The sequence below is a fragment of the Thunnus maccoyii genome, chromosome 21 (genome assembly GCF_910596095.1).
Source record: "Thunnus maccoyii chromosome 21, fThuMac1.1, whole genome shotgun sequence".
NCBI lineage: Eukaryota > Metazoa > Chordata > Actinopteri > Scombriformes > Scombridae > Thunnus > Thunnus maccoyii.
In genome coordinates this window covers 19,847,767-19,873,544 of record NC_056553.1, presented here as the reverse complement: position 1 = coordinate 19,873,544, position 25,778 = coordinate 19,847,767, and the positions used below count along the sequence as shown (strand labels likewise).

Below are 25,778 nucleotides of genomic sequence, written 5' to 3'. Positions count from 1 at the left end.
ACATATTTTTACACAGTCCAGCTTTGTTTTATATTTACCATGTATGATTTGGCGCAGGACCTGAGTGGGGAGCGTGAGAGCGCGCTACAGAGCTTTAAAAAGTGTGTATCTTGCACCAAAAGCGTGAGAGTTGGCAGTCCTGTTCATAACAAAGATCACAATTGTCATGACACAGACTCGTTCACCCTTCTCCTCTCTTCCCTCGCTCTTCCTCCATCTCTCTCTCAGCCCTTGTCCTGGTATGCCCTCCCTCCCTCCGTCATGCCGCTGTCCCTGTTGAGCGACTCATGCATGGATACAATGTGCTCCACTGTGCTCTTTGAAGGCTAGCATTACTGTTCACACGCAATCTGCACCGAACACCGATATGTTTCCCCCCTTCTCATTTTTTCCTTTCTATCTTTTTTTTTTTTTTTTTTAACCTCTTTCTCAAGACAGAGCTGGTAGACTTTTAGTAATATTTAAACTTTTCACAACAACATGTTGTCTACTAAATCCCTATTTTTACTCCAATAAAGAAAGTTCACCCCCTAAAATTAAAGCCATCCTTTGATTCATTTTTATTTCAAGTGACTAAAATGTTTTTGTGGTGATAAAGGAAGCCAGCTCTATTCACAGATGCGAACATTCTCAGCCACATTTGCACTCATTTGTCTTGAAAGCTTGGTTAGCAAAATATGCAGTATCTGCTGTGAACAAAGAAAATGAATAGCTTACATCTTTCTTTGATTACACAGTACAGGTTTACGGCCTTGTTCTGCTCGCCAAGCAATGAGCAAAAACAGTCTCACCACAATCACATTATGGGAACAAACCTAATGTTCATCTAATTATTTCAAACACACCGGAAACATAAAACACAGTATGTCACTCTATTTTTAGGGGGGAAAAGTTGAACCTTTAAGGAACTTTATATATGTAGAAACACTATTATGTTATAGCAATTAATAATAAGAGAAAAGTTGCATTAATCTATGTAAAAGTCTTAATGAATGATGCTTTGATGATCCCTAATGGCATTTAAGTGTAAATTAAATGAATTCCAGCATAAAGCAGTACATGCTAAGAAGCATTTGTGCAAATATACAGCAATATATAATTAACAGTATACTCTAAGTCCTTCCTATCTTCCGTCCGTCTCCAATTGTTTCCATGTGGTCGGCCTCCATCACAGCTCGAGCCACAGGAATTTCTCCTGGATATTCAGAGCATGCCACTGCCACAGTAGGAATATGATACCTGACTTTCTCTCTCCAGTGACAAAAATATTCCCTTCCTCTTCCTTTTTTTTATCTCTGGCTTTTTGTATCGCTTCTGTCCAAGCACGCTATCTGCTCCCCTCTGTGAACTGGCCTTTGGTGTTGTTGTTCCCTCGTGATCATGGCTCTGTTTAAATGCTCTGATCAGTACAAAGAGAGCTGCTTCCACAGTGTGGAGTAGACCAGAAGGCGTGTACATGTGCGTGAGAGTTGGTGTATGCGCGTATGCAATGAATATCTTTAGGAATATGTGTGTGTAGGCAGCTCTCAAGTGTCGTTCAGTGACAGTGTAGCGTAGGAAGCAAATGAACTCATTTCTGCAGGGCTGGTCCAGCTCTCTCTCTTTCTTTTTCTCTATGTCTCTCGCTCCGTACATTTCTCTTTCATTCACTCGCTCTCTCTCTCTCTCTCTCTCTCTCTCTCTCTCTCCGCTCGGTTCGACAGATCGTTTTCATAACCACTTTTCTGAGGTCACAGCCTCGTCTGCAGTAGTCACGCAACCCCTCGCCTGCTCAGTCAGCTTTACACACACACACAGTATATACGCACACACACTCTACCACAGCAATACTACACTACACAAAACCCTGTCTTAAAGAGACAGTGTGCGGCTCTCACCGAGCAGCCACAACATGTTACAGACTCCGCTTTAAAGGGTCAACGTGTCTATTTTTGGCTCGGTGCTCAAAGCATTCCTCTGCTGCTGGCAGCACACATGCAACCTGTGGCTGCAGAGTGGAAATGCAACACTGGCTGAAGCTGATATTTTTTTTTACATTTTCTTTAGTATGAAGATGTAAATATAACATGTTTTCATGTGTGCAAAAGACATAAACAGTGATTTAATTACAGTGGTGATATGCCTGTTCTGGTAACATTCTGCTTCAAGGGAGTCATAAGAAAGCTCTCTTTATGTGGTTAGGGCATACTTAAGAAGCAATTGCTCTGCCTTTACCTCATAAACCGCATGTGAATTAATGGGGCCAGTTGCTACTGCAGGTGAGAGTCCTATAGCAATGCATATAAACATCATTGTTATTGAAAGGGAAAACATGATGTGATTTCTCTGACGGTCTTTTTGGTGGAGACCATGTGGCGCAGTTGAATTCTTCTGGCGGCCAGAGGACAGAGCCTCACATTGTCCTGTCCTGACAGGGCCTATCTCCCTCTCTCTCTATGTCCTCTTGTTTCTGGCTTGTTGCCTCTCCCAACACCTCTCTATCCTCTCATCACCTTCCTACCACCAGGATAGCCCAAGGAGGGATATACAGTAACTGAGCATGACAGGGAGCCAGAGGAAGAGTCAGTGGACACAGAGAAAGTGAGTGCTAGTGATTTAAGGGGGGTTTAGAGAGAGCCACACAGGTGAAAAACGGAGAAAAAAGAGATCTTCTTCATTGCAGACCTTCCAAAATGTGTTCAAATTCCTACCAAGGTCTGATTTGTTGGATGTCTCTTATATATTTGAAGAATGTGTCTGAGATTGGATACCAATGTGAACTGACATTAATGTTGAAAAGATGAGCATGAAGATAACATTACATTCTTTTTTGTACCTACAGTTCTCCTACTTGTTACAACACATTCATAGTTTCAGTTTGCACCTTTGAGTTTTGACTAAATTGGCGTCTTCCCAAGTACTCATTAAGATAGCAATTTTCGATTGCTAATTTTGCTGCAACTGCAAAAATTATGTCAATTAAGTTAATTTTACTCCCACATAGCTTTAGCATCTTTTATTACCTAAGCCATGTAGTCATTTTCAGTCAGCCTTACTCCTCCTTGGGACACATGTTGAGACGATTAGCAAGACACAAATGGGAAGAGTCAGACTTTTGATCTATTGTGCTGTTAACTGACCGTTTGCTAAGTCTCAACCCCCTTAATTATTCACATCACATCATGCAGTTTACAACAATAATGGTGGCAGATTTACTACTTGAAATTTTTTAGTTATTTTCCTAACAAAGGGTGATTGATTTCAAACTGTGGGATACAACAGCAGCTTTTCATTTCTAGCCTGCAACTGTCGGCAATGACACCTGTTCCTAGCAGATTTTATCAGCTGTTATTAGCTAGCTAGTTATAGGACCAGTGTGTAAGATTTAGTGGCATCTAGCGGAACAGACTTGGAGGAAATGGAATACAAAATTCACAAGTATGTTTTCATCAGTGTATAATCACCTGGAACTAAGAATCGTTGTGTTTTTGTTAGCTTAAAATGAGCCCTTTGTATCTACGTAGGGAGCAGGTCTCTTCTGTGGAGACCGCCATGCTGCACTGCCATGTTTCTACAGTAGCCCAGAATGGACAAACCAAACCCAGGCTCTAGAGAGGGACTTCTGCTTTTTTCACGAGTTTCGCAGCCATTGTAGGTTCTCCTACACTCTTGGAAGGGGAGGTTGAGGGGAGGTATATTCAGTTGGTTGCAATGAACCTCACTGCTAAATAAATAAAATCTTACACACTGGTCCTTTAAGCTAACATTAGCTTCATGGGTTGGTTGAAAACGGCATCTCTGGCTAACTTTTTAATGTTTCTGTTTCAGTAGAACAGGACAGAGCAGCTAATGTTAGCCCACACTATGTAGTAACATCCTTAATGACTCCCACACAGTGAAGAAATGCTGCACAGTGTTGCCGTCAACTGCGTGTTTTTTTTTTTTAGGTGAAGCTATAACCCCACAAACTAAACAGTTTACGTTAGAGAAGACAAAGACACTGTTTAATCCACTTTTTACACTTTTTCCTTATATTTTTTGTTTCAACAAGGTATAAAAAGGTTCCAAATTCTTTATATATACAGAGTATTGCTCTTTCTTACGTGACTATGGTTCTTAAGCTATGGTTGGCTATTCGGGGAAAGGGTTTAGCAAACAGTCAATCGTCTTTACTTTGTCTGAGAGGCTCAGTGTTCATTTGTTGCATACAAGCATATGCCCAAACAGTGTAAATGCATGGATGTACTGTGAATATGCATGAACACACAACCCTTGCAGATTTCAAATATTATTACCTGCACTCTAGCTGTATAATCAAACTTGACATTTTGACACTTTCTCTACACAGAGTGAACAATAATTCTGTACAAGCTGGAATGAGATTTTCCAGCTCATCAAATCTCAGTTTGTGTTTTATGTCATGACATCACCAGCAGGGGAAGGGAGGCCACAAAACAGCCTCAATATGGCCTGGAAATTGACTGAGAATTTGGCTTTGGGAGGTTGCATGAGAAGGAGAAGGACTTGAAGTAGCAGGGAGGAGAGGCCTGCCAAGAGAAAAGGCTCAGGCCTGAAGGCTTTTGGCAGGTGTTTTGTCTCTGCTATCCATCCAGCTGCTGACTGAAAACATGGAAGGCGTTACAAGAGAATCTATTAGCTGCAGAGACAGGCTGTAATCTCTCTAATCTTCTGTCCTAACAGTTTTACTAATTTTTACAGAATGACAGCTTTTACTGTTTTTTTAAACTTTGGTTTAGGACAAAAAAAAAATGAAGCCAGGTTTGTGTCTAGGCAGGTCACTAAATAAAAAAAGATTTCAGATCCCTTATCTTGGTGCAATTTCTCATTTACCCAATCAAAGTCCAGTCTGAAAACCTTTGCCATAAATACAGAGCAGTAATGTTACCATAAAGAGTTAAAAATTCTGCAAATTCTGAGAAACACTTGACATGACTAAATGACTAGATAAGAGTCAACCGGACGTTTCATTTTCCTGGAAAATCTGAATCACAGTTAGCTGTCTGCCACAGCAGCTTCAGCCTCATCAGCAATCATATGGTTCTGCCAGTTAGGTAAACCTTGAGAGTTTTCTACATGAATTAGCCCATCTGAAATTTTAATAAAGATGGTGGTCCAAGGATGGATGAATGGAGAATTGGTATTGTGATGGCCCAATGAATTATGCAATAGGGTCTCTCTCTCTGTCTTTCTTTAAATACCTTCTGCCTTGTGCTCCCCTCTTCCATTCCTGTGTAACACACCACTGATGCACATTTTCAGACATTTAATGAAATGTCAATGCTCCTCTTTAACGGTCATCTCTAAGTCTTGTGTCAATGGAAAGTGAGAAGGGGAGAAGGTCATAAAGTGGACAGGTGAGAGAAGTAAAGTGGCAAAAATAAAGAATTAGCAGCCTCAGTCACTAAGATAAAAACAGTGAAAAGTGAGTGTGCAAGGGAGTCTGACAGAGAGAGAAAGAGAGTGAGGCAGGCTGAAGCCACACCAGTCAGCAGTCAGGTTGAGGTTGTCCAGGCCTCCAGGCCAAGGAGTGGTGGCACCACTAGAGAGGGATGATTAGATGAGAGATTAACAAGCTCAGAGACAGCAAAACAAGGTTGAAAAAAAAAGAATACACAGCTGCCTTTAGATCCAGATACAAAGAATCCCAAAGAAAGTGATAGATGAAGAAAAACATGGGTGTATGAAAAAAGAAGAACCCAACTAATAGAAAGGAAATGAAAAAAAACTGGGGAAGTTCCAAAAGAAAGTATTTTAGATACACTGAAGTATTTTGCTTTCATGTTATTCAGCCTCTTCTGAAATGCTGACTTGTGTTCTTATGTTATCTTAAATTAAATAGCATGAATTGAAATGTAATGTGTTTAGCCTTATTTTACAGGGTTTTTCCCACTTTTCAAAGGAAATCTGTCCAATGAAGCAGCATCAGGACAAACACAGGAGTGGCAGACATAAAACTTATAGAGAGAAAAAGTGCCGCTCATTAATGCACCCTACTATTGATTATCCTTCCTTGATTCACCACAAGAATCATCACTATCGGTTAAAACTCACCAAAGGAGACTACCCAATCGAGTTTGTAACTTTAGATTCTTTGAAGTTAATTCTCCGGACTTGTTTTCCACAAGAAGCTCTTTTGTTTAAGCCAACATGAAAGACAAAGGACTTATATATGAACAGATGGTAAGGATGATCTTTTAGCTTTTAAAGAGATCCAACAGCAAATCAGCTCAAGCGAGAAACATTGACAGACACAGGACAATCAGTATTTGCTGCTTCTGTGTGTGCGTGTGTGCGCATGAGAGCGAGTATTTATAAAACTATCACCACATTATCATGCCTGAGACATGTGAGCGGGTGCGGCATCTTCATCCTTAACTCGTTTAGGACATATTGAGGTCATTTTCCCCGGGTTTACACAACATTGCGTGAGAAGGGAAGGGTATCCGGTGGATCCAATTGCCCTCTGTGAGGGCGGCAGCGCCTCCATGAATGTGGCCTTTGAGTGGCGAGAGGCCAGTAGACATGCAGACAGCCTGTACTTACTGTATCTGGGAAATAGGCCTGATGCGACTTCAAACTGCCACAATGATGTTATTATGGTCCCCCCCCTCTCCTCCCCCATGCCTGTCTCCCTCTCTCTCTCCTTTCTGAGAACTTGTAGCTCATGAGTCACAAGGAAGGAGTCTCCAGCGATCTGTTGTTTACCCTCATATTACTCATGGTAAGGCTTGGACGAATCTTCAGCTTCAATTTCACTTTTATTATCCCAGTGACCAATCAAAAAAAGATGTTTTTTGTTATCACCCCCTCTAAAGGGGAATGAAGTTTAAAATTACCCAAAAGCCATGATTTTCTCCATTTCCCCTGTTGAAAATGAACTTTCTTTTCTCTTGGCTTTCCAATGCTTTCACAACATTTATTTTATTGAGCGCAAGGGTGATAAGAACATTGGATAACTTTTTGGTTTTTCTGGGGAGGGAAAATGAGAAATTATCCTTGTTTTTATAGGTGAAAGAGAATAATTTTGTTGGATGTATTGGAAACGCACAAGTTCTGAAAAGACTGCTCTCATGGTATAATAAGCAATTACTTTCCAAGTGATAACCCTACAATGACTTGGTTCTTAACCCTAGGCAAGCAAGCATTTCACACTCCCTCATCCTAAACTGGGTTATCCATATCTTTAAGCTAAGATTTGCAGTTTTTCCCCAGAAAATCAAATAAGGCCTCCCAGCAAACATTTGACAGGTGCAAATGTGCACGAGGTAGCAAAGTTCAACATCATCACAAGCAAAGCCAAAGTTTTTACAATGTGATGGTATATGGTACAGTAAAAATACATGTGAAAACAGCTTTGGAAACTGTTTTGAACTTATATCAGTCAGATACTGAAGTTTCAGTTTCACAAAATGACGCAGGTGGCAGCTATGGACGACGAGTGGATGTGACTCAGCTTTGATTTCGATGCTATATTTACACAGGCTTTCAACATCAGTGAAGACTGTCATATCAACATCTTTTCTGTGTCAAAATGTTTGCCGGGCCGGGCTAACTCTTAACAGTGGGGAAACTGGGTTAGACTTCAGAATGAGGATTTTATCACATTTAATTTGTCAAATCACACTGCATAACTCTGTACCACTACTGTGTCTTGTGAGTTTTGGTTTTCATTAAGTAAATAAATACATGTGCCAGGCTGAAGATAATGTTACTTGCCTGTTCCAGATCAACTTTGAATCAACTCTGGCTTGCCTCTAGTGATAGTTTTTACACTGTGTACACCTTTTTCAATATGGCTAAGATGCACTGAAAACAAGAAAAATCTTTTTTTCTATTATTTCCAGATTTTTTTTAAGGTAACTTAAAGTTGACAGAGTTGAATATCATGAAAGTTTTATACTCCAGTCAACATATACAGATGCAGACACACCACTCTGTTCCCCTTTAATCTCTCTGTACTGAAGCTAATTGTTATCCCATGCTGTGAAAAGCCCTTGCATGTGTTAATCTGGAGACACAGCCAGGGAAAGCATTCACATCTATTATGGGTCAAGAAAATGCTGCATTAGAAATCAAATATGATTGAAAAATTATGGGAGTGGTGCATGAAAAATAAACATAAGTGGAAGCCACTTCCAGCTCTATATTTGACAGATGACACTGTATGAAAACAAGGATTAGACTGTCAGTGTTCTGGATAAATGTGGGTATATGTGTGCGTGTGTGATGCATATTTAAAACATTTGCAATTTGATGATGAAAACAAACCCTGGCACATTAGCATGGAGAATTTCACTGCTCCGCACGCAAACTTAGACCAGGGGAGGGCACGGCGTGAGTGTGTGTGTGCGAGTGTGTGTGCATGTGCGTGCCTGTGTGTGTGTGCGTGTGCGTGCCTGTGTGTGTGTGTGTTGCTGTGGGTGAAGCCGGCAGCTGTTTAAATTCTAATTCTAACAGTGCTCTCTTTGCAACATGCCAATTTAAACATGATCCTTGGGGACAGAAAGAGAGTCTGACACTTCTCTTCACCACCTCTTTCTGTCATTTTCTCCCTTTCTCTAGTTTTTCCTTGTTTTCTCTCAGTCTGCTCCTCTCCCTCCGTCTTGTTCTTTCTCCTATTTTTTCCCCGCAAATATCCTTTATGCTGCTTCTGAGCCGACTTGAACGCGAATTCAACTTTATCTGTCACACCAGCCCGTACCTGTGCCGCACACGTAGCTCACTTATCTTGTCGCATTAGCTGCGATGAGCTCCTGCATCCGATATGATGATCCTTTTGCTCTCTGTCATGTACCATCTTTAAGAGGTCGTGCCATTGTACCTGATGAATAAGTCATTAGATTAGCATTGCGCTCGCCCCTGAAAGGTCCAGAGGATGGGTGCCTGTGGCTCCATTTTTAATAAGGTCACAAACACAAAGGAACCTTCGTGACTGACAACAACTCAGTCATGATCCTTGCAGACAGAGAACGACTCGTTTTCGGTGCATTTTTGGAGTGTTCTGGGCAAAAAAGATAATACTTTATAACACGTTCGTGCAAAAACATTAAAAGCCTCATTAGTGTATTTATATTGCTGCTGTGTTTTGTCATCCTTTAAAAGTGTGTGTTTAAGATTCAATTAGTGCTGCAACAGCCAAGAGACTTTTTATTTCATTAGGTCAAATCAGCTCACTTTTGGTTTAATGCCTCACAGCAGCAATGAATTACAAAAAAACGCCTTTAAAATGTTGGTAACCGGTCTTTACAAGAGGCTGTTAAACTGCATTTATCATACCTGTTTTGAAAATGTTACTCCTGTGTTTTTGCTTAAAGGACTGTGACAGCAGATTCGCATGATGCTCCATAATGGAACAATCAAAATGTCTAAATTTCCAAGGTGTATGTAGGCAATGTCATGACAACCACAACTCTTCACAAGAAAGGAGTGCAACACAGCTTTTAAAAATAGCATTCTTCTCCTCTATTATTCACTCACTACATCTTTTACTCTTTTCCCCTTTTTCTTTTTTCCCCCCCCTCTCAGATGAAACTACAGTTTAAGCCACTCAGAAAGCCTCAGAGAGCTTTTAGCATGAACTCCCCCAGTGGGCCTTTAGTGCTGGTAAAAGTAAAAACCTCCAGTGACCAGTGATCCAGCACACACACACACACACACACACACCAAAAAATACAAAGAAATGGCAAGGAAATGGCAATTCTATTTACTAAGCAGACTTCGGGGAAGTCAGGGCTTTTTTTTATCAGGAAAACATTGCTGGATAGAACCGTTACTAGTTTCAACACATTTATAAATAAAGGAAGCACTTTTAAAATGACTGACTAGTCTAAAGATGTTCTTGCCAAACTTCTTTTTGTAGCGTGTGCATTGTATGAAGTCATCGGTCCCTGCTGGCGTTTTTTCTCAATGATTTCAACAGTGTAATGAAATTTCAAGTGAGGTGGATCTGTGAGGGATATAATGTAACATCCATTGTGTTTTGCAAATCTTTTTTTTGCACATACGCATCCCAAAAAAAAAACCCCAGTGAGCATGAGGACCCTGTCATGTCTCTGTTTACTGTTGAACACTTAAGATATACCTTCCTTTTTCCTGACTAACAAATAATGCCTGCATGGCTAGAGGGCTGAGTCAAGCACAAGTCACTGGCTTTCTCTCTCTCTCTCTCTCTCTCTCTCTTTTAGTCAATACACTCTCCATCCTGACTGCCTGGATACCTTTACCTCCGCAGAACCTGGATGCTGTCAAGTCAGAGACGATCCTGCTGCTGTTAACTGACATTTCGCTACTCTCTTTCTTCGCAGTGCCCAAGTAGAAGTGTGTATGTGTGTGTGTGTGAGTGTGTGTGATAAGGAAGGACTGTCTATGCCCTCTCTCCCTCTTGCTTTACCCTCTGCTCGCGTCTCTCCCCATCCTAAAAATATTTTGTCAGGTTCACTCATTCGAACATAATTCGGCAGAGAGCAGGAGTTCAAACCGCTCTGGGTGCGCAGAGTGCAGCGAAGGCCTGCCAGCCAATAAAAAAAAAACCACACACACATACACACTCACACAAACCCTTTTAAACACCCTCTTGCATCACATTCTCTGGACCTCTTTAATTAGCCCTTTCTCACTGAAGTACATGCCTTTAACAGCAAGATATTTTGGGGTTAGTATGAGTGAAATTTGACTGGCTAACCTCGTCTCAGATTGAAAAAAAAGAACTCCTCCCCAAACCTTCTCCAACTATTTTTACTTGGGTGAGTTACGTGCTCCACTTTTCCCATATCAAATGCTGATGAAAGGGGACCTCATCTGGCTGACGGTAGTTAGCCTATCGAGCTGTATCGGGTCAGATGCCACCTTTGGTTAGTGATCTTTCCAACCGCATGGAAACATATCGATTTACATTAGGGAACAACAGCAGGGACTGGGCTGCACACTGAAGCATGCTTCAATTAAGATAAATGGAGGTGACAGACAAAACAAACGGTCTGATGTACAGTACGGCCAAGCAGCCAGCCTGAAGACACAAACTGATGACATGTAGTACACGTGGTGCTCGTGCCACTTGAGTAGCCTTCCTCTGAACTAACTCGATCCTCAGTGACATTGTTTGTAAAAGCCGTACTCCATTCATTCCATCACTCAGTGTTGGTATTTAAACGCAAAAATGAAGACAACAGCGTGCAGCGACAAAGGTGACAGTGTCTGTAGCTACAGCGCATCGAGCGAGCGAGCGGTACAGCGGTTTTGTTTGAGTCGTCACTTTCTAATGATGGCATCTTTTCGCGTCGTTATTCCGCCGTTTAGTGGTTTCTCTTGGTGAGACTTTGCTCCGTGTCGTGCCAGAACTGCAGTGTCACCAAGTTCATTCATCAGCCGCTGTGAATAGCCTCTCCATTCGCTCGGTTTAGCCGTCAACAGATCGCATTACTGACACCAGTGAGCTTTTTATGCGGGTGGCCATGTTAAATTGATTGCGCTGTGGCTAATAAGCCTTGGGTGTTCGCTGGGAGGAAACTGGAGGCCATTTGAGCCAGGATGACGGCCAAGGTTCGGTTTGGGGAGTGAGTCTACTGCATGTCATGTCGTCAATCAGATCCCTGTGGCTTGTCTCTAATCCGTGCAAACAGGGACACAGACAAGAATGGCAATAAGAAAGTTGCTTCAGAACAGTCTCATAAGACATTTGTATGCATGTTTTAAAATGCTCCAATCAATACCCGATCTAGAGATATTTTTCTTTTGGTTATATGCATTCCTGCATTGTTTCAAATGGATCCAGTTTTCTCAAATTCAGTGATCCCACAATAAACAGCCGCAGAACTTTTCCTAAACTCAGGAAGCTGTTTCTGTGCAGAAATGCCCGCATGCCACAACAAATAAAAAAATGACTGTTCCGAGGCTTAATGAGTTATCAAATGGGCTTTCAACATGTGGCTTTGGGCAGTGCTGAATCTGTAAGCCATATTGCATGTTTGCATGGAGATCAACAAAGTCTATTTGTTTGTTGTGTGGGGGGATGAATATAAATTGGCAATGTGAAATTATTTAATCTAAGCCAAAAGGGGTGTAGTTGGGGTTAAGCATGGCTAGAGTGGCGTGCTTATAAAAATAGCTACACTGCAAACCAATAGCAGAAAAAAAATCTTTCAGAGGAACGTGTATTTCAAATCGAACGCGATGATATTACAAACTGTAAAACAACAGCTGGGATTTGTCAGCGTGTTTGTAGCACCACTGCATGCTTAAAGTGCTTCCATAATACAATTATCAACCTGAACTCCAGGCGCTTCGGTGTGCTTGATGCTTTCCTCCTCGTCCCTCCATGCTTGCCCTGCTCAGGCAGAGCGGCGCGCTAGGCGGTAGCTGTGACAGTAATTACACAAGACAGCTTCCAACAATAGTGTTGGGCCAACAAAGGCTTCTGCTCCCTCTGCATGAGTCCTGGCTGTCTATTCACACTCACTCAAACTCAAACACACACTCTACCCGTCTGTTCGCACATACACACTTGCACACAAACACACCTCCCATTGCTGCGCAGCCGCCACTAGCTGTTACAGTTAGCGTCTAGCGGGGCCCCCCTCGGCAGTGATTTGAGTAATTCACTTATGGCCTTTTGTGATCCCAGGGGGCTCTGTTGGCCCCCCCAGGCCAGCAGAGTCCAACTCCACTCAAGCGAGTTCAGTGTCTGTGGCACGAGAGGCCAGGCAGGGACAAAGCCAGTGTCATGCCTTTGATTCAAGCAACTAATGAGTTAGCTGTGAGGATCCTAAATGCATACGGCGGCTTCTCCATTCATGGTTCTCGACACATACAAGAGATTAGCATGGCTGGCCTGTCGCACTAGTTAACGGCTATTGTGTGGCTGATTACTGCAGAGGGGGCAAACACACATGCAAGAGGGTGGGAGAATGAGCCGACATGCAACTAATGCGCAATTTAGCATGGAATCATTGAGCGGGTAATAACTATATGTTAGCCACAACAAAGTTAATATACCAACATTTAAATTGCAAATATGCATGCAACTAATACCAGTTTGACTTTTCTCAACAGCTTGGGGGAATAATGCAATAAATCAGTCATCCCACTTTAAGGAGCTGTTATCCAACCTTTAACAATTTTATTAGTGTAGCTTTGATGAAGTGTTTCACTCTGACATAAAAAAGAAAAAACTCTTGAGGAAAGATTTATGGGTATGGAAATACATATTTAAATACATTTAAAGGATAGGTTCACAGTTTTTCAAGTCTGTCTTGAAACAACAGTCAGGTGCCCATATGAACATTAAAACAGGTTTTTCTTGCTGTAAGCATTCCTCTTGTTCATACCAGTGATTAACATATCCCTTCCTAATGTGCTTTCAATGTAAGTGATGGGGGACAAAATCCACAGCCTTCGTTTTGTGCAGAAATGTATTTAAAAGTTTATCTGAAGCTGATATGAGGCATTAGAGGTATTAGCAGGAAGAATGATCATAGCAAGCGAAATGTCTTTCAATGTTCATATGTATACCTGACTATTGATATAGATATACTTGAAAAATCGTGAACCTATTCTTTAAAGATGTTTCATTCATTTCATTCAAGTATACATATTAGCGTAGCATGTAAACCTATTTCTGTCTACGCTCATTCACAACAAATGAACAGGGTTTCTGCATGCCAAAATAAAGGAAAGGAATGATAAGATCCTGAGCACTGGCATTAGGTTAGTCATAACACCAGGAACACATTAACATTTACACTGGAAATGTATTAAGCGGCCATACATCTAGCTTTGTATATAGAACTTGTAGCACGGAATTACAGACATCGCATGTGGAGGAAAGAGGAAGGAGAAAAAGCCTGAGCACTGGCATTTAGCCTGATCACGCACTCTTCATGAAGCACATGGAGATGAGAGGTGATTTTCTTTCACAGGGGTCAGTGAAACAAACAGAAGGGCAGAACCCCATAGGGAGGAAAAAGTGAAAAAAGAAGAGAGAAAAATGTTAGTCATGGTCAAAGAAAGAAAGAAAGACAAAAAAAAGACAAAGGTAAGAAAAAAGAGAGGAAGAAATGGGGTGACAGGTTTAATCGGTACACCAATTTGAAGATGATAATCATGCATAGGAGCAAATTTGCTCTGCTTCAACGGCACACACGCACAAACAGATTGGGATGTTGCGATCCATTATCTCCCTGGATGCTCTTAATCAATACACATATAAGGGTTTAGTGATGTGTGTTGATCCCCAAAACTCATGTCAATCAGGATGAAGTTACATCAAATGATCGAATGAATTCTCAAAAGAAAATGTGAGAATGTGACCCGCTGGCTAAAGCTCTGGTTGCTCTGTGCCACGACAGCTAAAATGTCACTTTTGTCCACTTTCAGAAAAATATGTCATTCAGAGCGTCACCTTTTATTACTCTTAAAAAGTCTTATAATGCAACAGCTCGGGGTGAACTGGAGATTTCGTGCCACCAACAGCAGAACAGCGCTGGCCACTCAGCTTACATCTGTCTCCAGGCTTGTTGTGACATATGACATTTAACTGATATGATGGGCTGATGGGTTGAAGTCTTTGCTTCCTTTGGGCTTTGATGCATTGCGTGCTGTAGGAGTCAAATGTGCAATCACCCGGTGCAAGTAAGGCATCAAAAAATCAGCACTGTTTCACTGCTCGCCACGTTGATACTAATTACCAAAGAAGTTTAACTGATTCCCAGTGATTCCTATTAACTGCGATTGGGTCAAAGTACAGGGGCGAATGGAAAGGGCAAAGGGTTTGACCTTCAGTAGGTTTGAGTGTTCACTTCAAAAAAGGTATGGACAGATGTAACAAATGGGTTAATGAGCTGTGCAGCCAAATATAGTCAAAACCTGGAAGCAAGTGACACTAGTGCCACAGGTCAACGAGAACAGGTTGTGGGTGAGATGGCTCAGATTATCCTGATTCTCATGAAATGGTTGTGGTTTGACCAATATGGATGTTTGGAGGTTGATACTATTAACTATAAAACTTGGCAGCCCTGTAAAACCTAGTATATGGCTGGACTGTGTATGAAACACTAGAGGGCTTTTAATTTGTACGTCACCTGGTTACCATCAGACATGAACATCGCAACATTTTTAAGATGTTTGTTTTTATGTAAGTTTATTAATTTGTATAGCACTTTTCATACAGTAGTTGTAACCCAAGAAAAAAATACATTGTGCTAGATTTTGGGTGTTGACTATATGGTGCTGTTGTAGGAAGGGTTGAGTTAAGATTTAGGCTATTTTTTTATGTATGTTTTATGTATTATTTCACAAGATAGTTTTAACACAGCAACTATCAAGTTAATCATTAATGCTGAGTGTAAATGACCCCATGTGGAAGACCAGATGTTCAATATATGAATTTATGTTCATAAAGGAATGTTCTAATAAATGCCATGCCATGATGATTTAATCTACAGGGCCTCTCTTGCTTTCACGGTCTCTCATGCAAGATGTTTTATGTTCGGGGCGCCAGGATAGGAGATAAGGTGGTAGCCTTGGATGGGTAACAAAAGCTATCCTCATTATTTTGAATTAGAGTTCACTCTGACCCGGAGTTGCCCACGTTTTCTCCCCTCCCAGGTGGCATGAGCTAAGCTACTCTATAAGAACCATTGTTTTACTGTATGCTTTAAGTTTTTTGGTGTGACTGGATCCATGTATACACTGTGTCAAAGGCTTCTGGGATATCAGATACTTGTTTGTAATAAACCTCATATATTCAAGTAAGAATCAACTGGAGCCTGTGGAGTTTCTTCATCTTTATTCACCATCAAATTGTTGTTAGACAGTTATCGGACTAAGTACAAGTTTTCTCCATCACCTCAATACAGTGTGTTCCGTGTGTAAAGTTTGCATTCATAAATATATTTATTATACTGCTTTAATTTTATTTACCATGAACACGGAAGTGCTTTATTTTGAAAAGACAGTATGTAACATGTGGAAACTGACAGTAAGTTACCCTGGTGACAGTGCACAGATGCTCTCTTCTCATGTAAATGTCACACAACAGTCTCCTTCGGTAGGTAATCGTGGCAATATTCTCGCCTGAAAAAAATTTAGCTTAATAAAGTGACAGATTAACAGATTAACAGCTCTGCAGTGAAAATTACAACAGTTTAACCTCTGCCATTGCTGCTTGCTGTCAGTTGATGCAAAATGCATTCTGGAATACTTAGCTTCAGCCACCTTCGGCTGACAAATGGAGTAACTTCATCACTCAGTCAGTCAGTCAGTGAGTGACTCAGTGAAGGACCATCATGGTTATAGGGCTGGTGCCACTGTTGCAGTCCAGTCAAAAACAATGTAAAATGTAAAAAGCAGATTTCCATCAACTTCCACTAAATTAATTTGTTGTGACATCTTTGTGTTTTGAACCCAAAAATCCAACAGATGCTTCTTTATTGTAAGAACACAAAGACAGACTTTCAACAAGTGCAGGATGTCATAAATCTGTTCAAGTAGTTGTTACCTCTGCCCTCTGTCCAAATATGTAATGTGAATCAATATTTAAACAGATGATCTGAGGTTTGCTGTGATGCACCTGTCTAGGATGTTTCCGTTTGCCCATGATGTGGTAGGCTCTGAGCCAACACTAAATACATATACTATGCAGCGCAGCGGGTAAAGAAATTAAGCAGCAAACAAAGGATGAGTGTTGAGTTTAGAGTAGTAACGCGCGTAATTTACATCTGCATTGGAATAGACGTTAACGGGTCTAAGAGAAAGCAAACAAGCTGCCAATACTATGTCAGCGCATGATTCGGTGTCAACAAGTGTGGGTTAAAGTCTATGATTCACCAGAAATTTAAAGAGCAAAGACCTTTTGTCTCAAAAAAAACTAAAAAACTAAAATGAATCGACCACATTTTGACCTTTCTATTACTAAACCTTTCCAGTTCATTTACAGTCCATGCGGCTCACTGATGTGTCTTGGCCTCTGCCCTGCCAACTTGTCTGCTTTTGGGTTGCGGCGTATAGGGAAGGAAAAAGTCTGGGGTCACTGAGAGTTTAGTAAACAGTCCATATATAATGTGACCCGATACACATGTTCACGCCTGAGCAAAGACTCAATTTAGAAGCTCCTATCACGCACTGCATGCACTTCCCTCTTTGGGAAAATTGAATGGTTTGGCACTTGAATTGACTCCATTTGATACAGATTTGAAACGAAAAGGATTAACCCAAATAGTTTGGAAGAGGGTGCTTACATCCATGAAATTCTCTTAAATTTATAGATGAGAGAATAAGGATCTAGACTGATTGTTTTGTCTTGTTCTCTCCTTCCTCTATTGCATGGTTAGTTACAAAACCGTCTCCTGTCTGCTGGCTGACGTCACAAGTGGCGTATGCCTGGCGTGAGTCTGCGGGATCTGTGGTCTTTCTCTTCCTCTTTAATTATAGCTCACAAAGCATTTAGAGTCAGACAGCACACATACTGAAACTAGCTTGCACACATTTGAAGATCAGCAACGCAGCGGATGCACAGCGCTGATGTAAACAATGTTTGCTGCTGTATATATTTTGTGCGTATAAAAAAATAGATAGGTACACATTTGTATGTGTCTATGCGTGTGTGTGTGTGTGTTCTCATACCCTGTCAACACCCCTGACTGGACTGACAGCTATGAGGGAAGGTGAGGCTTTAATTGAGGGCTTGCAGACACATACACACACACACATACACACACACACAAATGTATAAATAAACCTGACTGCGACGTGGATACATTCACACCACAAGCATCTATATTTGTGCATGAGATTTGTTTTGGTGGGAACGTTAAGGGGATGTTATGATATATTGCAATGACACTGATGATTTTCAGAGCAGATCATTTACTCAAAGCGAAAGAGCACAGCACTGAATTCATCTAGATGGTTTTCAGGTTGTTGACGTCTCACGGAGGGGACTATGCAGGTCTTCATGCATTGTGATGAATGATGTGGGTGTGTATAGTTTTTCAAAGACTCAAAGAAAGACTATCAGAGAGAGTTTCTGTGTTGTTTTCACTGTTTCTGTTGCTAGTGGTTAGAGTCCACTTTCCATCAATTCTGTTAAAAATTAGCCTCAATCTGCACAACATGTGTATTAAACACTAAGAATCATCTGCTTGGTAATCATGTTGGTTGTCCCTCTAAAAGTTGATCATGAGCTAAGACTTAAAAATAATGTTTCCTGTCAGACTTGATGAAACCAGAAGTCATAAAAACACACTGTGAGTTCCTCAGCTAAATAAATGAGCAGCTGTTGCAAAGTGTAAGTTATTTTGCAACTGATACATATGCAAATTTGTTTTTTTTTTTTAGATATTTCGATACATAGACACATGCATGCAATATTCTGCATGGTGCAAGGCAAAAACTCCTTCGACCCAACAGACAGTGGTGATACAGCTGTTACTTGAATTGAAAAACCACTGTGAAATGAGGAAAATGCAGTTGTCAAAAGCCAAACAAGGAGTGCACAAGTCACATTTACTGGCAGTCCACATGTTAAAGTGGGGTTTGTGAGGTAAGTAATAACTTGAAGTTGGTATAGCTACTCTATCTGCTAATGGGGGCAGTGTCTAAAAAAGTTAAAAAAAGTGGAAGAATATTAAAAGAAATATGAATGGAATATATGAACTATACATATAAAACATGCAAAAAGCAGAGAGAGAGAAATATGGTATGAAGGTCCGATTCAACCAGTTCCTGTGACTCAATACTGAGGGTGGAGAAACTTCCACACCGGAAAAGATGAAAGATACATTCCTTTCATGTGATACCAAGAGTGATCATGAGCACAGACAGACATGGATATGGGTAATGAAAAATACATATGGATTAATGTCAGTGCTGCCTATTTTCTCCAAGGGTGTGATGGGGAATCAGATCGCAGTTGCTGCCAGGGTCAAGACCCAAGATGGTGACAGATGATGTCAAAATAAGACTCCGTCGCACCTCACCGAAGAACCACAGCACATATGGTCAAAATAGCCAGCATGGCAAGTCCACAGTTATACACACACTCATGCAGACAAAGCCAAAGTACTGCACATATACATAATGTAGGACCACATCACACACAAACAAAGCCCTTGAAAGGAACGCAGATTTTTCTGTAGATTTACAGATATACACATCAGGCCAGCAAGAGAATCATTACATCTACTGATATCAATCCTATAAAAGTACAACACACTAGTCTTATTTATAGGAAGGCAGGCTGCGCATTAAGGAAGAGGGTCTGTCCTTTATTATGTGGTCTCCAGGTCCACAGCCTTAAATCTCCCATCTGATTCTCATCACAAGGCCTGTTGCCTTCTGGTCTTGTTAGAGCCAGTTTGAATTCATAGTAGCTCATCAGGCATCAACAACAGAGGATAGAGAGAAAAGAGGAGGAAAGAAAAGAAAGGTTGCAGACTCCTCCATAGTTATTTTACAAGAGATCATAATGGCTTTAATGACTCCGAAATAACACAAATTAATTTAAAATGCATCATTCTCTTAAAGATTTACCTTTAATTACCTGATCTCTTCATAAAGTAAAGCCGTAACCTGATTAAATTTTTTAAACAAAGCAAGTTCCAGTTTCCAATAATGAGATAAAAAGCAGTGAAACACAATCGCGCAGAACAGACTGTAAAAAGCACACACACACTGGAGGAGAAATAAAGGCAATCGGGGCAGAAAGACAAAGGAGGAGGGATAGCTAATCCTTAGGGTAAATATTTAACAAGCTCAGCAATTACAGTGAGGGCAGAGACCTAACATGGAAGAGAAGGGAATTACAGCCTGCTGACTGTCAACACACACACACACACATACACACACACATGCACATGGACCTACTCACTTGGGCATCTGCCTAAAAATGCTGAAAATATGGATACCCTGACCTAAAATGAAAATTAAACAAAAAACATGGGACAAAAAGAACAGCCTGTAGGCTACAAAATGATGATTTAGATTTTTTTTTCTTCTTGTTATTATTTTTTAATGGGGATTGGATGCGTTTGGAGGGACTGTGGGGGTGTTGCCCCTCTGGACTTGTGCCCCATTTTCACTGGCTTGGCATGCTTTACCTGTGCCACGGCGTACAGAAACATTATTATATGCATTCCCACTACGTCCACTCAACTGGAGATAACCGACTGTGGCAGCAGAGCCAATATACACCTTTGAATTAAAAAGAAAACTAAGCAGATGTATTCTTAAGTAAAGACTTTTTTTTTCTTTTTTTGAATTACGACAAATGTAGTCTACAATAAAAGACTGGGGCCATCTATTTAAAAATAAAATTAGTGTCTTTCTTTAAACTCCAAGAAAATGTAAGTTTAACTTTATAATAGATTGAATCCAGCCACTTAGAGAGATAATGTAGTTCTCAGCCTGAGGGACTGCGGTTAATGAAATATAAATTATATTTGTCCATGTCAGGCTCCCTCATGAAAAATGTGGGAAACTAAATATCTGGCACAAGAGCGCCTGTTTCTAACTTTTCTGCTTGAGGAATGTAAAATGGCACACGGAGTCATCTCAGGTCGTTTATCTCCCTGTGCACGTGAACGCACCGCAGTGGAAGTTTATGAAAAAAGATGATTATGGGAAACTAGGGGAAGTGAATCTTTGTCTGATGTTGCTTTTTATTTACACAGATACACACACACACACACACACGCACACACACATACACACACACACACACAGCCTTGTGGTACATTTGCATATAGCGCATAGGTACACACTGTTCACTGTGCTCCACCCTCGAGCAGTCACGCAACAGACAAAACCAGCAGAATCTCAGGGAGCTTCCAAAACCACCTGCTACACGATTTTTCTTCTTCTCTTCCCCTCCCTTTCTAAACCTCCTTACAAACTGTACATCAGACACCCACAACTCTCTTTTAACAGAGTAAATGAAGTCAATAAATTCATGCTTTAAAAAAGACAAACAGCTCGTGATTTTTATTGATAGTTTTTAATATCTTGAGTCCAAATCCTGCACCCACATACAATCCCAACTAACTGAACTGTTTTGACTCAGTAGCATTGTTGCTCATATAACTTCACACAGTCCCCCTAGTGGACAAAAAGAACAACTGCATCAGTATAAGTGGAACAATCTTTATTCTTCTTTTATGAAAGTGGTTTATGAAAGCAAATGAAACTTAAGGTCGCAGGTTTCATGGTTTCATTTCATGTTTTCAGTGAATGACTCACTGTACGAAAAAGAAAACAAAAAGAGATGATTACGAATATTGTTCCAAACCACAGGAAGGATGTGGACATGTATTTGTTGCTCATCTTGATTGTATCTGGAAGAGCTCTGGTCACGCCACATGTTTAAATATCAGTGGAAAAACTGCAACTGTGAGTGACAACTGGGATGTGCAGAGAGAAAGCGGGCAGAGATTGCAGATGTATACAACCAAAATCCCTCATGTTCCACTCTAATTAATCTCATTAGTTTAGCATCAAATGACAGATAAGCTGGTCACTACTGCCACTGATAACGAGGCATCCAGCAGAGGTGGAGCGAAAACAAACAGCGGCTTTCATATTAAAGCATGTTCAAAGATTTCAGAGGAGAAGGTGTTAAAATAATTCCAGATAAATGCCACCAAAACACTTCAAAACTTAGTGCAGCTCTGGAAGATGAGCTAAGAGAGAGTCAAGGTTTCTGGAAAACTCTTTGCGCTGCCGGACAATACACAACCACCGCCTCACTTTCAACAGATTCAACACACCTTTCGACACTTTTATCAGCTCCGCACGCATGACCGAACCCTCTTCATTTTCCAACTCTTCCCTTCAGCATCTCTCTTCATCGAGGGCAGCGGTTTTTCTTTACCTCTGCGTGATCCCTTATCCGGGGGGAGGCAACTTTAATAAGTCCGATTAGCACCTGTACTGCAGCTTTGCGTGATGGCTAAGCTAAACAAGTGATCGTGTGTGTGTGTGTGAGTGTGTGTGTGTGTGTGTAAAGTTGCATGATTCCAGCCAACAGGATGCCAGTTGTTGGGTGCAATGCCAAACCGAAGCAGTGGATGGTGGAGATTAAAGATCAGAGAAGAAGAAGGTGACAGAGGAGAAGCACATGTGTTGGAAGAAGAGATGGCTGCGAAATCTGATGTTGCCTGAAACCACAAGGGCCCTGTGTGATTTCAAACTGTCTTTTTCTACATTAGTTATGACACATGTTGAGCTAGTCTTATAAAAATCTATTTTGAAACTGTTTGATGCACCTGTTACATCTCTGCAGCCTTGGTTACTGTTAGCTTGACCTTAAATTCAGCTGCTTTTCAACTGCAGTGACTGCAGAACATTAACAATCCCTTGCCAGGCTCCAAGAAAACAGCTTTCGTTGAGGACTTTCTTTCAGCCCCCAGGACTAGGAAGCCAGTGAGCCTCACAGGACCTCTCCACTGCTTCCTCTCCACTGCCCTCCCTTTCCCCCTCATCCTCCTCCTACTTTATCACATGCATTTTCCCTGGCAGGACAGAGGGAAATTCTTTTTCTTCTTAAAATAAAAAAAAAAGTACAACTCGTCTTTTAGAGCTGTTGCATCCAGCTGCGCCAGTAGCCTCCGTGTTGATACAGCAGCTGCCGAGGCCACCGGCAACAAAATACGTTCTGAAGTGGGCCATGAATATTTGAAGCGGATAGTGGAGCAACACGAGGAGAGGGAGGGAGGCGCTCAGTGGACGGTGGGAAGGTGGGAAAACAAGTGTGGGCTGCAGTATAGCCTTTTAATTACATGTGAGTGAAAGACACAAAGGGATGATTTGGGATTTGGGGTGGATGCTGTCATGTCTCCAGTCCATCACAGACGCCTGCTTCACATATAAATCACTTCACTAACTTAATAAAACTTCTATCGAAAACATAAGCAAGTATACTTTTATGTCATGGAGTCTTACTAACAAGGCCTACAAAAAAAGTTCCAATTTTACAGACATCAAGACTCAAACACACCACCGTAACCTAACAGGCATGTGTTAGCAAACCTTATTTTTCCCTTCTATTATATTTAAGACAAATAGACAGAGGTGCACTACTGACAAATGATAGAGAGAGTTCAGAGAGAAGCAATGCAGATGAATATACTGCACATAATCTCTTTCTGTATCTGCCATTTGAATGTCTTTCACTATCACACACACCAGCCTGAATGTTGGACACATCATTCAGCACAAGAGTTTGACTTATACAGTTTGGGAGTAAACAAGACTTTTTAAGTTTCTCATAAGCAACATTTTTAATGATACTGAATATATTTAGTAAACATATCCATGCCAAAAAATCATAAAATTTAGTGTTTTTCTACTGCTAAAAACTGGATAATAGTACTTCTAGAGCTACTACTATTACAAATAGTTAATACTACTATTTCTGAAATTACTGGTATCTATGAATAACATATTTTTGGATGCAGATGTAGCCTCCTATCAAAATATTTCCTTAGAATCAATTAATATATTAACAGGCTTCCATACCCACAATACAATACATTACAATATTACAATAAATATGTAATCCAGTAAGCTGTATCATACCCATATGTCAGCAGTGGATTATCAAACCCTGACCTGCCTTAACCCAGCAACATGCAAAGACACACACACACACACAGACACTGCCAATATAATTTTTTTTTTTACCTCCATTACCTTGGAAGAAACTCTTGACGCGGAGGTAGGAAACTGCAAGGCGCAGCACAGACAGCTTGTCCAGCTTGGAGATGACATCCGGGGGGAACGGCAGCAGGCTGGCCAGCCGGTCCAGCTCAGCATTCAGCCTGTCCCTGTGCCGCTTGGACGGGTTGGTTTTCTCACTGGAGGAGGACGGCTTCCTGATGATGAGATGGACGGAAAGGGAGAGAGAGATATATGGAGTAGAGCGGGCGTCAGGGTGTGTGTGTATGTGTAGATAGACAATAAGAAGTCATGCATTCAGCTGTAAAATAAGAATCTTTTTAGCTAAATGGCCCCCAACTTAATCGTGTTTTTTTTTTTTATCTCACTGCACACATACTTGACTGCACTGAGAATCACCTCAACAAGCAGTAAGTGACAGTAGCACACAGAAAACCATTAACTGAACTTGTTGGAGCCATGCTATTGTTAAAGGTAAAGTTAGTTTAAATTTGATACACACTACATGACACAAGGTTTATCATAAAGCTTACACTGTCAGCTTGCCGACCCCTGACGATCTTGCTCTAAAAGATTATTAAGATTGTTATCAATGAACATACTTAATGATATACATTTTCTGAATTCTAAACTGTGGCCGCCCTGCATTAAAACTTCCAAAAACATATCAACTCTGGGGGACAACTGGAACAATACCTGTCTTATAATTCTGTTTATTGTGTGATTATTTGATTTTTTTTTTGATCAACGCGAAAGAATAGAGCGCCGAATTATAAAGAAAGTATTGAGTTTATTTTTCAAGAATGGCTTCCAAATAGATTCCCGTCAGTTTCGCTCCTCATCATGACGAACAAACTACAGGCTCATGCTTTGTCTGACTCTGGTTTAAGTATGGCATGCACCGCATTTTGCCAACCCAAGTAGAGACACATGACCAAATAAACCACAGTCTGCACAAGTCCCTCTTTCTGTAAACTGTCTTTCCCTTTTCACCCAGCCGTCCCCAATACACCAAACACCACACTTTGTGATCTGTGTTTCCTCCAATGACAACTTTGCTTCTTCGCAATGAAACAAAACAAATGATTTAAGTGTTTTGTCATATCGAGTTTCAGCCCTTACGAAATATCTTCCTCTTCCTGGCGTGAATCTTGCAGGTTTACAGTAAAGCTAAATATCTGTATTTACTAAGATCCACTGTGGCGACTCCTGATATTAGAGGTACTGGACATGCTGCACTCCTTCTCAGCGCCGCGGAGAATGTAAAATGCGCCTTAGGCACAGAGTTATTTGTGTATTCTTGTATGGTGTACCGCAGCTTTACCAGCTGAACTTAACATGATCCGTATATGTAATGGTCAGCTCCGATTTCCACAGCTGAGAGTTTCTGTACATCTCCACAGAGGCCGAATACTTTTACATGAATGTTCAGACCACATTTTATTCCCATGACCCGACTAATAATCAATACGCTCCACTAGTTACTATCGAAAAATATACAAATGATGACATTGGAATGTCAGATGTGAAATATACTTTTAATAAACTGTAAAACGCTCTGGATTTATTAAGTAAAATAAAAGTTTGCTTCAGCGATATGTATGAGGCATTCAAGGTGCCAAAACAACATCAATATCCCAGTAATAAACAAAGAAGGATCGCTCGATAATTATAAAGCCCTAAAAAGTTATATTTCTGTCCAGTGCACATACGGAATCGATTTCGATGTGGCAAAGATTTCATTTCAGATGCGCAGCAAAGGCAGAGCAAAACATAAAAACTTTATGAATGCCACAGGCCTTGTTTAATTACCACTTCCCTCTTCGAGATCTTATATAACTTACTGATTCACTATTCATGACATCAGCAGACAAGATTGTACAAAAAGAAAGTTGTCCTCAAAAAGTATGGACACTTAAAACACAAGCAAACAAATACACACTGTGACTCCCAAGCCTGCGGGTAAACACATGTACATATATATATATATATATTTATATACTGTTACTCCTGTTATTGCTCAAACAATCATTGGGCATCAAGAGGAAGACAAGTCAACATATTTAGCCTGCTTAGTTTCCCCAAATATTACGCTACAGTAAGCAGAGTTTGCC

General features: G+C 40.8%; 1 protein-coding gene across 2 annotated transcripts in view; it reads right to left on the bottom strand.

Annotated features, from left to right (window-relative positions):
• Positions 1 to 25,778, bottom strand: part of LOC121887943 — a 76,776-nt gene that overhangs the window by 41,290 nt on the left and 9,708 nt on the right. The window contains exon 3 of one of the 2 annotated variants that reach the window (XM_042399117.1): positions 23,680 to 23,861. In XM_042399117.1, coding sequence (XP_042255051.1) covers positions 23,680 to 23,861 — 182 coding nt within the window. Of the gene's footprint in view, positions 1 to 23,670; positions 23,862 to 25,778 lie in introns of both variants that reach the window. The other variant, XM_042399116.1, reaches the window with a different exon arrangement.